The 12670-nt window shown below is 49.1% G+C and overlaps 6 protein-coding genes across 6 annotated transcripts; 3 read left to right on the forward strand and 3 right to left on the reverse strand. All coding sequences in view use genetic code 12, as the record gives it.

Moving 5' to 3' along the window:
- Positions 1 to 1801: 1801 nt before the first annotated feature.
- On the forward strand, positions 1802 to 2515 carry DPP1 (Dpp1p; the record flags this gene model as incomplete). The annotated part of the gene is made up of 1 exon (XM_002614847.2): positions 1802 to 2515. One exon carries the CDS (start codon positions 1802 to 1804, stop codon positions 2513 to 2515), a length of 714 nt encoding a protein of 237 aa, XP_002614893.2.
- A 557-nt stretch (positions 2516 to 3072) lies between these two features.
- Positions 3073 to 4221, reverse strand: SAM2 (methionine adenosyltransferase; the record flags this gene model as incomplete). Its single annotated transcript, XM_002614845.2, has 1 exon — positions 3073 to 4221. The coding sequence occupies one exon, from the start codon at positions 4219 to 4221 to the stop codon at positions 3073 to 3075; it is 1149 nt and encodes a 382-aa protein (XP_002614891.1).
- Positions 4222 to 4904: 683 nt separating this feature from the next.
- GIN1 (chromatin-modulating protein) lies at positions 4905 to 8270 on the forward strand (the record flags this gene model as incomplete). Its single annotated transcript, XM_002614844.2, has 1 exon — positions 4905 to 8270. One exon carries the CDS (start codon positions 4905 to 4907, stop codon positions 8268 to 8270), a length of 3366 nt encoding a protein of 1121 aa, XP_002614890.2.
- Positions 8271 to 8455: 185 nt separating this feature from the next.
- FOB63_004293 (uncharacterized protein) lies at positions 8456 to 10378 on the reverse strand (the record flags this gene model as incomplete). The annotated part of the gene is made up of 1 exon (XM_002614843.2): positions 8456 to 10378. The coding sequence occupies one exon, from the start codon at positions 10376 to 10378 to the stop codon at positions 8456 to 8458; it is 1923 nt and encodes a 640-aa protein (XP_002614889.2).
- Positions 10379 to 11018: 640 nt separating this feature from the next.
- Positions 11019 to 12140, reverse strand: KRR1 (ribosome biosynthesis protein; the record flags this gene model as incomplete). The annotated part of the gene is made up of 1 exon (XM_002614842.2): positions 11019 to 12140. One exon carries the CDS (start codon positions 12138 to 12140, stop codon positions 11019 to 11021), a length of 1122 nt encoding a protein of 373 aa, XP_002614888.1.
- A 133-nt stretch (positions 12141 to 12273) lies between these two features.
- FOB63_004295 (uncharacterized protein) lies at positions 12274 to 12588 on the forward strand (the record flags this gene model as incomplete). The annotated part of the gene is made up of 1 exon (XM_066102385.1): positions 12274 to 12588. The coding sequence occupies one exon, from the start codon at positions 12274 to 12276 to the stop codon at positions 12586 to 12588; it is 315 nt and encodes a 104-aa protein (XP_065958281.1).
- Positions 12589 to 12670: the final 82 nt, after the last annotated feature.

The following is a 12670-nucleotide window of genomic DNA, read 5'->3' on the forward strand; positions in this document are numbered from 1 at the left end:
ACTTCAAACGATTGAGTCGTAGTTCTCCAAGAAAGCGCATGATCCATCCCACACTACGAAAGCTTGTAAATCCGCTCTAGAAGGATAATAGTGTATTGGAATCCATGCAATGAAGCTTCAAACAAATGGACATTAGAAATTCATCACAATTGTCATTACGTTCCAATAGCTAAATCGATGCATTAGAACATTCAGAAGCCGATTGGGTGATCTATCCAAAAACAGTGGCAATAAAGTGGACAGGGCAAGGCTAGAAGCTGGTTATGGATCCTACAAAGCTCAAACACGATTTTGAAGATTGACTAGTCGTCAGGTGGTAGAGCTCTTTGTTCTGACAGAAACATGCTCATGTTACTCCAGACTGACCTTGCCGAACTTGATAGTAAGCCTTTAGGCTACAATGCATAATTTGGGATGTTCTTCAACAGATAGACCATGTCCCATCTCCAAATTATGCTAAGAATTTGTTTCGCAATGTAGTAAGCCGGACCAGCAAGTTCATAACTGGATTACACTATCAATTCAGAACCTGACATGGTCTTTAATGCCGTGCCAGCCAATGTTCGTTACCACTTGAGAAACTGAATTGGATTGTCAAAGAGTTTGGGCAGAGAATCCAATTAAATGTCAACTTACTAGAAACAGGATAGAGGTTTTCCTAGAATAATCATAATGTTCCAAAAAGATAGACCTTAGCAGGTAAAGCAGAATTTGAACGTTTTACGAAACAACGTGAGAGCACTTAAGAAGAAAAGATTTTCATCGTAACGATTTATCCCGAATCGTCGAATAGCTGCGCATTGACAAGGCAATGTCAAGCATTTTCAAACGAGACCAAGGTTCAAGACTAATCTATCCTCAATACATCTTCGAGTCTGTTTACAATTCATCTTGCAGACATGATTCATTTGCTGGCCGAACCAATAAAAGTAGCCATTTCGCCGATCTATTGGAGATTCATCCTGTTTCCACCATATTTCCAATGTTCCGAACGGCCCAGGATCTAGAAATTTTGGTCAATGTATTTTGTCCGATGATCTTTTCCAGTATGTGAGCGAGCACTTTTTCCTAAAAGGGACATAATGTCCGAGGAGATAAGTAGGCATGCCATCGCCACAGATTCCAGCCTTTTGCTTTGCCAATTGACCAGACTACTATTATTGATTCTGCCTCTGCCACTACGGTTTTTGTTCTTCCATTGCTTCTGTTTTTGTTTCTTCCTTGGCTTCCGTTTCTTCCATTGGTTTCTACTTATTCGTATTTTGCTACTGCCTCAGATCTGTCGACTCTATTCATCAGCCATGGGTTCAGAATATGAAGGCTTATCTCCTAAAATACGATTCTTCAATTCTCCCGAAATAGTAATAATAGTCGAGCTGAACCCTATTATAGTGCACCCGGACATCCCGCTTATAGTGCCAGCGCGTAGATAAGACAGAGTTTATAAACGACTAAAGGCGATCAAGGCGATTGAAGAAATTGAAGTTTCACAAAAACGTCGAAGAAATTGGTTCTGTTCAATACGGCGAGTTCCTCAATTTGCTGACTTATCCTGATCACGGCTTGAAACTACAGATCCGACCGAGCCAGATCAAAGAGTATTGTCTGGACATATTGGCTAGACTCCCGAATATTCTAAGCCATCTGGACCATCTAAGCCATCTGGACCATATAAGACCATCTAGGGCCATCTTAAGAACACCTTAAACCTTAAGACCATCTTAGACCTCAAGACCATCTGAAGACATCTTAGACCATCTTAAGACATCTTAGACCATCTTAAGATACCTGTCTTACCGCCATGAACATCCTAGCGCAGGACTGGATAGCCGCCAGTATCCTCACGGTGGCGCTTTTCGCCTACTTTGAAACACTCGGCCCCTTTTTCCGCCAGTTTCGCCTTGACGACGCGTCGCTCCAACACCCTTTTGCCTACCACGAACGTGTTTCCGACACAAAACTCTACTTGGTGTCGTATCTTCTCCCCCTGGCGCTTATAATAGCAGCCCAAGCGGCCCGCCGCCGCTTTGCGCTCAAAGCAGCACCTACAGCGCCGGCATTGCTCGGGCTCGTGCTTGCCATAGCCGCCACCGGCATCACCACCGACGTGCTCAAGGTGTGGATCGCCAACCCGCGGCCCGACTTCTTGGCCCGCTGTGGTGCCAAGGCCGGAACCCCTGTGGCCGAATTTGTGACTGTGGAAGTGTGCACAGCGCCGCTTGGGCTGATGTATTTGGCCGACGGCATGAAACTGACGCCGCTGGGCCATCTGCTGGTGGCGTTTGCAGCCATGTTCTACGTGTTTTTGTGGCTTGGCGCCGAGGGCAGGTTGCCTGGCCCCTTCTGGCTCACCGAGTTTGTGCGGACGGCTCCGCTTGCAGTGGCTGCGTACATTGCCTTGTCACGCACACAGGACTACCGCCACCACTTCAAGGACATTGTGCTTGGGCTGGCGATCGGCGTGGGCGGTGCTTGGTTGATGTACAAGAAGTACCATGGGACGGCCGAGCGATGAGAATAAAGAGAGAAGAAGGAAAATAAAGAGAGAAGAAGGAGAATAAAGAGAGAAAAAGGAGAATAAAGAGAGAAGAAGGAAAATAAAGAGAGAAGAATGAAGAAGAATGAAGAATGAAGGCAGAAGAAGGAAGAATAAACAATAGACCTCTGATAGAAAGATTAGACGAACGATAGACAATCGAAAGATTGTCGGTATTTGATAATTCTGAACCAGAATTCCACGAAGGGTAGATGTCTCAATGATTCTAATATAATCGATGTTGTTCGCCTAGCGAATCAATCTCATTTAGATTGCTTAATCTGTACTTCGAATGGTAGTGCCCATTGGACTAATCTTAGCATCTTCTCATTCATAGTTTCACTACAGCATGTGTGGAAAATATTCCTTCTATTAACTTAATTGTCCGTTGAGGACCCCAATTAATGCAAACTCCATCCCTTTGGAAATAAAAAATTGTGAAAATGAAAGACATATGAAATAAATTTGGTCAAACGAGTTGAGCGTTGACATGGTCGTGAGTCATCACATTAATCTGTTAAGTCGCGCGTGGCTATCTAGTACGTCAAATCCTTAGGGTGTTCCCATGGGTTTTCTTGGTCAGTGAAGTGACCGTAAGAGGCGGTCTTGAAGTAGATTGGTCTGGCCAAGTTCAACTCCTTCACAATGACACCAGGTCTCAAGTCAAAGTTCTTCTTGATGATGTCAACCAATTGCTCAGAGGTGTACTTGGAGGTGCCATAAGTGTCCACGTGGATGGACAATGGTTCAGCCACACCAATGGCGTAAGAGAATTGAACCAATGCTCTTCTGGCCAATCCAGCGTGCACAAGAGACTTGGCAACCCATCTGGCAGCGTAGGCAGCAGATCTGTCGACCTTAGAGAAGTCCTTACCAGAGAAAGCACCTCCACCGTGAGCACCCCAACCACCGTAGGTGTCCACAATAATCTTTCTACCAGTCAAACCGGCATCACCTTGAGGACCACCAATCACGAATCTGCCAGATGGCTGGATGTGGTAGATGGTCTTGTCATCCAACAAGTGAGGAGGAATGGTTCTCTTGATGATCTTCTCCAAGATTTCCTTTCTCAAATCCTCGGTGGAAATGTCGTCAGAGTGTTGTGTGGAGATAACAACAGTGTCCACTCTCAAAGGAGTAACGGCACCGTTGTCGTTCTCGTACTCAACAGTGACCTGGGTCTTGGTGTCTGGTCTCAACCAGGCCAACTCACCGGATCTTCTGGCGTCAGCCAAAGCCTTGTTCAACTTGTGCGACAACAAGACGGTCAATGGCAACTTCTCGTCGGTTTCATCGGTAGCGTAACCAAACATGATACCTTGGTCACCAGCACCCAATTCCTCCAAAGCCTTCTCGTAGTGCAAACCTTGGGCAATGTCTGGAGATTGTTGTTCAATGGCAACAAGAACATTACAGGTCTTGTAGTCGAAACCCTTGTCAGAGTGGTCGTAACCAATGTGCTTGATGGTGTCTCTGATGATTTTTTGGTAGTCCAATTTAGCCTTGGTTGTAATTTCACCGAAAACCATAATCAAACCGGTCTTGGCGGCAGTTTCACAGGCAACCTTGGAAAGTGGGTCTTCAGCCAAGCATGCGTCCAAAATGGCATCGGACACTTGGTCACAAATCTTGTCTGGGTGGCCTTCGCCGACGGATTCGGAGGTGAAAAGGAAAGTTTCTGGCATTGGAGAGAAAAACTGTTGGGTCGCGACGTTAGGGAAAGATGGGATACTTATAGATTTTTTCGGGGCGCGCAGGCTTGTGTGCAGGTGACCAGACTCGTAAGCGCACGTGATAGACACCGATGCCAGTAGATACTGGCAGATCCAAAGCGGTCACAAGATTTCTTAACCGGTGAGTTGAAGAGAACGTCAATTAGAACGAGGTTTCCTAGAGAGCTTAGCGGATTTTCTTGATGCTTTGGACACGTTTTTGGTGTGGCTCGCCATGTGAAAAATGCCAGAGGTACGGATGCACGCGGAACGAGTCGATAAATTAAACGAGTCAAACGACTAAACGAGTCATATTTCGGGAAAAGGTGCACGAAAAGGACGGCTCGACCCGCCTGTAGATGGTGACATTCCACTCGACTAAACGGAATATAGTTTTCACTTTTTTTTTCCTTTTTTTCAATTGTCGTGGGACTTTAGCCACAGATAGCCATTTGACATGTGTGAGATTTATCTCGAGCCGCAGGACATGTGCAGGGACCCTGTATGTAATTGTTGCACGTGTTCCCTTTGACTCGGGCACGTGTGGGAAATCTTTCAAAAGTGAACACAAACTTACGAGTTTCGGCACGTGACAACACTCACGCGACCAAACCACATCACCTTCATTATCGCGACGCGTCTGTTTCACACAACCCATGGCTGATCTTAGCATTCTTGAGCGGGTCAAAAAACGGCTTTTCACCGATGACACACAAGTTATTCCAGACTTCGAGCAGTCCATTCTCTTTTCGGACAAGACGCAACAGATCGGCGCTGTTCGGCTCCCGCAATTACCGCTAGATGAGATGGAATTTGCCGAAAGGGACACAAATGCTGGCGTCAATACGGAAAAGGACCAGAATGAGGCGACAGAAGGGGGAAAAGAAAACATAGATACAACCACTGGAAGCAAAAAGAGTCACTATGAACCCATCGACAGCGAAAGGACGCGAATCGACAAGCTTTTTGAAGATTCCGAAAGTGGGGGTGTGGGAAATGACAGCCAGAATGGCGGCAAAACTTTTGGCAGCCAAGAAGCACCTGAAAATGGCAGCCACGATGGCCGCAAAAATTTTGGCAGCCAAGACGCACTTGAAAATGGCAGCCAAAGTGCTGCCGAACCGCTTGACTTTGACGCGCGCGTGGCAGCGCTTGTGGAACAGAAGCGCCTCGAGCGATTGCGCGCAGTGGAAGCAGAAGAAGCGCAGTGGCGCGATGGGCCCGCAGTCGACCTGTCCACGCAGGGCGGCCCGAAGGGCGCCACCAAAAAAGAGCTCGAGAAAATGGAGCAGCTTCTCTACACGCAGAAGCGCAGCCGCCCCATTGCTCCTGCGTTTGCACGGCGAGCAGCCAACCCGCTTCTGCGCCTAGTAGCGGAGCTCGATAGCGACGAAGAGAGTAACCAAGTGAATGGCGACGAGTTAGGAGACAATGTCCAGAACGAAAACGAAAAACATGAAACCAGCGACAAACACGACAATGCAGGCGGCGAAACCAAAGAAGTGTCGCCTGAGAACAATTCGCCAAGTGCAGATCATCTGGGCGACGAGCTCAACGTGCTAGATCTCATAACCCAGCCCACACAGCCCGCGCCACGGCGCAAACGCAACCCGATAGATGACTACGCACAACGCCTCTTGCAGCGGGCCGAGTCGAACGTGGTGCTAGACGATTCCGACACAGAGGGCACGCCCGACGTTCCTGAAATGACCAAGGAGCAGCGGCTCGCAGTCAAGAAGCGGTACTCGAGACGGCCCGACCAGATGCGGGCGACGCTGAAATTCCATCCTCCGCGCGCACGGACGGCCGAGGCGCGGCTTGCCGACCAGTTGCGGCGGGCCAACGCACGGCAGTTGCGCGAGGCGCGCAGTGCCGACCCGGACGCGGCGTTGCTCGAGGAGATTGAGCAGGAGGAAGAGGAAATGGGCACGTTGTTGGAGCGCGAGATGGAGCGCGTGCGGCGTCTTCGGAAACGCGAGCGGGCGGAGGCCGAGAAGAAGGAAGACGAGGAGTATGCGCCAGGCGACTCGGACGCTAGCGTTCCCGACAGCGACGGCGACTCTGTCAACGACAGCGAGGTTGGGGAAGAAGACGAAGGAGACGACGATGATGACGATCACGATGACAATGGCGATGACGAGGACGAACTCGAAGGCGACGAAAACACCGCTTCGCGCCGCCGCGCCCGTCGGGTGGTGGAGTCGGATGCCGAGGAAGAACGCCATGACGACAGCTACATGTTTGGCGGAGGAGCCGAGCGTGACGAGGATGGCGAGTTGATGCAGATCCAAAGCGACGGTGTCCGCGAGCCGCTGCCGCTCGACGTGGCAGCGATTGTGCCGACCGAGCGCAGCCGGTTCCGTCTTTTCGATAATTTGGAGCAACGGGCTGCGCCTGCCGTAGCAGAAACGTCCATCGACGAGTCGTTCGGGCCTGCGCCATCGTTTGTTGATCTTCCGACGCAGGATACCCAACGAGTGAAACCAACGCAGGCAGATGAACCAACACAGGCTGATACATCCACACAGGCAGATAATTCACAGGCAGATAAACTACCAGATAGACCAACACAGACAGATAGACCATCGCAGACAGACTTGTTGACACAGGCAGAATTGACGCAGCCAGACGGAACATCCACCCAAGCAGATGCGACGACTATGCACGATGCCTTGGCCGGAGACGAGTCTGATGGTGACTATCCAGCTGCAGTCCACAGAGGCAAGCTTGAAGTCCAGAATTCTGTGGTTACAACCGACATGGACGCCGAAAAAGATGCTGAAAAAGAGGCCGAGCGGGCAGCAGAAGCGTTGGCGCTCTTTGAAGCACGCATCCGTCGCAAAGAGCTTCGTGCTCGACGCCGGCGGAAAGAGTTGGAACGCCGCGGCGTGGGTGCCATCGTCGAGGGCGAGGCTGAAGAATCTGAAGACGAGTGGAAAGGTGTTGGAGGCGCGGACGTCGATGAAAGTGACCAGGCTGACTCAGAAGATGAGCGCATGATCGACAACACGTTCAACCTCGTGCTCAACGATGAGGAGGTCCGGCGAAAGTTCATGGAGCAATACCGTGTCAAAGATCGCAAAGAGTTGGAGAAGTTGATGGATGACGTGAAAAATCACAGACTCTCCAAGCGTGCACGGGCTGGCAAGTTCGACGTGGAGTTGAGTGATGAAGAAGATGAACTCTTGATGGCGTATAGGCGACAGAAGCTTCAGGAGCAGAAACAGCGTCTCTTGGCTAACAAGCAGCTCCAACGGTTGGCGAAAAACGATCGAGCACAAGCGTTTTTTGAATCGATTCAGGATGAGCCGGTGTCAATTGCATTGGATGAATCGGATGGCGAGTCTCCAGCCCCTAGCACTATTCCTGAAGACGAGGACGGCACAGATACGCCAAAAGAGCCTCGCCGGATTGTGATTGAGGAATCTTTTGTGCAACAACAGCTTTCGTTTCTCTCCAAAACTGCCGAGGACGACTACATGGCTATTCAGGAAGAGTCTCTGCGGCAGCATGGCGATGATAATGACGATGATGATGTGGAAGACTTGGCGACGCTCAAAAGCCGAAGCCTCAGCAACTTGTACAACCGAACAAACCTGCCTGAAGAACGAGGCAAGCGGAGCTACGAGGAAGTTTTAACGGACGAAGACATTGACAATGAACAAATTGACAGAGGAAAATCGGAGAAGATTCAAAATGATGACGGTGATAATGATGATGATGATGACGACGACGACGCCGGCTTCCCACTCTTTAAAAGACCATCCGTGGTTGGTTCTTTTAGATCATTTCACGAGAAGCAGGGAGTGCAAGTGTCTACTAAATCTTTTAGTGGTGTCACAGTGAGCAAGCAGTACAAAGTTGCATCAGGAGCGAAGGCTTCGATATCGTACTTGTCAAAAGCAAGTAAGAGTGGACAAAAGAACGCTGTGCGGAGTTTGAAAGTGAAGCAGATCGAGGAGACCATCGATCGGAGCCGTCTGGGCGGCAGTTTTTTCGGCAAGGGGTCCAACTTCAGTTAATGTATTAGGTATATAGTAGGAACGGAATGAAAACGAATTAAAAGAAGACGAAAGAATGACAAATGAGAGTGAATGCCTTATCCATTAATATGCTTTAGTCACAAGGAAGACGAGGAATGTGAAAGCCTTTGGATGACAAGGTTTGTGAACAGCAAGTGGCTCTCAATAATCTCTTGAATCACAGATCAAAAGAGAATTGAGTCATTGAGCGCCTCACGGAGAAGTGTCAGACTCATACGACGCACTGTGGGTTTTTTAAAGAGCAGCGTTTGGCCGTGGTTGATGATTTTTGTCTTGTTGGGTCCAATGGTCAACGACGAGTGGCTGCCGTTCTTGAGTTGCCGCTCAGTTTGTTGCGGTGGAAGCCGTTTGCACACGGTGTCACTGCGAGCCGAGATTGGTTCACGAATGTCACGACGCATCTGCTTGATTTTCTCAGGCGGCGATGATCTCGACCGCTGAGCGGGCAGGGCATCGCTCCGAGGCGCAACCAAACTGCGGAAACCTGAAGCTAGAGACTTCCCAAGGACTTCCACACTGCCACGGCGAGCACGGTCCTGTTTGCTTGGAGAGGGATCGGTGCGTGCAGGGGAATTTAAGTAACTGAAAAAGGTGAAGTTATTTTTCTTTGGCGTCACTGGCGGCGCTTCAGGTTGAAGAAATTTGAGCGAGAGCGCTTTGAGGTCGTGATGCGCAGGGTCGCGGAATGCCAGAGGCTGCTCGAATGAATTCAGGTACACTGTTTCCACTGTGGGTGGAAGTATGACGGCGCCCTTATGTGCGGCCACAATTCGATCGGTCGGGTTATGGAAGCGTGGCGTGGATTCTGCTGTCGGGCGTTGGATTGGGGCGGCGTCCAGAAACACAGACTCATGCGAGCGCGAGCGCTCAAGTGGGAGACGCTGGATGGCGGCCTGGAGATCGATGCGCGATCGGCGAAGATAGCGGTGGAAATTGTCAATGTCATCCACTTTGGGTGCACGCGACGACTTGCGTGAGCGAACAGACTCAGGCGAATCCTCTGAGCCGGGCGATGCCAGGAGGGAAAAGTCATAGTCATCGAGCGTGTCCAAGTCGAGCGCGCGTACGTCGAGCGAGCCAAACCCTAGCGGAGAGGGCGGGAGATGTGGTTCATGCATGTCTAGATCGAGTTGATGCAAATCAGGCGAATGCAGGTGGAGTGGGCGCAGATTATGAGCCGCAGGCTCATGAGGCTGTAAATGCGCATGCAGCGGAGATTTCTGACGTGATGGCAGATGCATTTCGCTTTGTTCCGCGGTGTGATGCAGTGGCAGCTGCAGTCTATGTTGCTGCATGTCGCCATTTTGTAGCAGATGCTCTTGATGCACGTTAGCTTCTAATTGAGGCGAATTACGCTGTGGCTGCAAATCCACATCACGACGCTGCAAAAGTTGCAAAGTATGTGTGTGTTCGTCTTCGAAATATCGAGGCTGCGATTCCCGCGCATTGTATCCTCTATTTTCCTTCTTTTCACTCTCTTCTTCCATTGATGTCTCCGTTTCGGCATCGCTAGCATGGTCCATGACGCTCGACTCATAGGTATCGCGCGAGCTGTGCAGCACATTGCGCACTTCCTGGACCGGGTTGAGCGTGTAAGCGGCCGAAAGTCGGTAGCGGGACTTTTGCTTCTGTACCCGCGACTGCTTACACCGAATGGGTTTCAATTCCAAATTCAGGAGCGAGAGCTTGTTCTTGAGCGCGCGGTCAGACATTTGTGGCAGCGGCGGCATTGGCTGTAAAAGGTTTTGCAGCCCATTGCCGCCAAAGCTCAAACTCGTCAACACATACTCATACTCCTTGGCCAAGCTATCAAGCGAAGCCTCGCTTATGTACGCTTCGTTCACATGAAGATTCGACTCGAGGTAATAAGATTTCTCGTATAGTTTTTCTAGTTCGTTGAGACAAATGTTGCTTTTGTTAATGAGACTAGTCATGGAGTCGATCTGGCCATCGGCGCTGGCAATGGAGCTGTTGACATGGAGAATCAGCGAGATTAGCATGTTGGCTTCGGCAACCGACGAGGCGATCCGGTCGGATCGTGCCGTTAGGGTGTCGACGGTCGCTAGGAGAGTGTCGATCTTGGACATTTTCAAAGAGGAAATGCTGGACCGAGAAACCGGAAAGGAAAGGCAGGTTGCGGGGGTATTTTTTTTATCGCTGGAGCTTTACTGAGAGTTGAAGCCGCTTTTTGTTTACCATTCCTGCACTCTTGTTTCCACATTGGTATGCCGCAAATTGGCACATGGGGTACAGGTGTTTCAAAGAGGCAGAACAGCCCAAAGATGATCTTTTAAGTATTCAAATGAGTTAGAGTGGCTATATTTTGGTCTTTGATCTAGGCTAACGGTGTTGGCTCTGAAGATGACGGTGTTTGTGACTATGTACATACTGCATTTGGGACAGCGAACAATAACAGTACGGCACACAAGGCTATTTACGAGGAATCTCGATGGGCCGTTGTCTTCACCCTACCTAAAGAGGAAATGATCAAGCCGTTCGCACCAGTCGAGTCTTCTGAAAGTACTGGAGAACAGAGAAAAGCATAAGGGCGAGAGTAATTTCTACAATTTGCAGATGAAGTTTCTTTCTATTCAAGCCAACGGATACTGGTCTCAGATCAATATCAGTTGAGTCCAGCCAATCGATTGGAGTCCACCAACTTCTACTGTTCTGGATACCACTTGCTAAAAATACAGTGCGACGGTGCTCGCATGCTAAATAATGCCATTACTCGGACTTTCTCTTTTTCTTGCCCTCCTCGGAATCTTCAGCGGGTCTCTTCTTGTCTTTCTTTTCTTTTTTATCCTTCTTTTCCTTCTTTGCATCCTTGTCTTTCTTTTCCTTCTTCTCCTTCTTTTCTTTCTTCTCCTTCTTTTCCTTCTTCTTCTTTTCCTTGTCCGTCTCCTCGATCAACTTGTTCTCATACGCTTCCTCTTCAGGAGCCTCGAACGCCTGGTTTCTTTCCTCCTTGCGCTGTTCGGTAACTTCTGCCTGTTTGGCCCGCTTCTCTTGCAACTCCTTCAAATGTTTTTCACGCTTACCCAAGAAGTACTCACCACTCTCAATCTGCAAATCAACCTTTCTAGGAGTTTGTGCTGGTGGGAATGGAGTGTAAACCTTCTTCTTCTTCTCGATGGCAGTCTTCTTACGTGCAACGTTCTTCTTCTTGAACATGGGCAAGAATCTCGACCAGTCCTCGTGGGCCAACTCAGGGTTCTTAGCCAACTCCTGCTTGATCATCAATTCCTTGATGTAATAGATGGGGTGCACGTTCTTCATGCAATCCTCCACCACTCTTCTGACCTCCTTCAATCCCTTGTATGGGCCCATGGCACTGACAGTGTTACCTTGCACCAAAATGTAACATTTCGTGAGCAACTCCAATGCCTTCAAAGTGTTTCCGTTTGGACCGACCAACCGTTGTCTTCTCTTGGTGAAACGTTCCTTGTTGCTGACAAAGTTGCCGATTTTGATCACATCGCACGCAATGTCATCTTGCAAAATCTTCACCGCCTGAGGGAAAGGCACAGATCTGGCCAAAAGCTTGATCAAGTCCCGCGCTTTCAAAATCATGGCTGGGTCGAAGGTTTTTCTGGTTGTTTTCACAGTCATCGAGCCTTCCACCAAGTCCAACTGGCACGCAATATGATGACTGTCTAGGGCTTTCGTCACCTCACTCCATATCGACCGCAAATACGTTTCTCTGTACTTGGGGAAAAGGGTCATGAACGAAGATTCCTCGGCGAAAGGCTGGCCCGAGGCATTGTCTTCAGGTTTGAATTCTTCAACCTTCCATTTGTCGATGTCTGGCGTGTCCCAAGGTTTGTCACGATTGTGTGTAGAAACCATTCTGATAGTAGTCTGTACTGACTTTTATCGATTGATGCTCATCGGACATTTTTTCTCATGGTTGGAGGGAGCACGTGACACGCCATCTTGCAAATACAGATAGAATCAGACATATTTTTTATTTGGATCTCCGATGGCAAAAGCAGAACAAAGATCGGGCCGTGTGGGCAAAAAGAGAGCAGAAAAGCCGTTGCTGAAAGCCAAACTCAAACAAAAGTCCAAAAATGCCAAGGCGCATATCGAGAAGTTGAACCGAGACATGACTAGTGTGACATCCATCCATGCAGAGTTGGTCAAGAAGGATCAAAAACGAAAAGAGGTAAATGCTTTGGATGCAAAGGTACTTCGAGAGGATTTGAAGCGAGACGAAAAGGAAGCAGAAGCCTCGAAGTTGGCAGAATCCGATCTCCAGAGCCAGTTGGAGATGATCACCGGAATGGGATTATAATGCTGGCACACTAGAACTGATCCGGGAAACTAAACGGATCTTGGATATTTTTCATGAGTGGAAACTGTAGAATCATTAATAG

This window comes from Clavispora lusitaniae (assembly GCF_014636115.1).
Source record: "Clavispora lusitaniae strain FDAARGOS_655 chromosome Unknown tig00000187_pilon, whole genome shotgun sequence".
In the NCBI taxonomy this organism is placed as follows: Eukaryota; Fungi; Ascomycota; class Pichiomycetes; order Serinales; family Metschnikowiaceae; genus Clavispora; species Clavispora lusitaniae.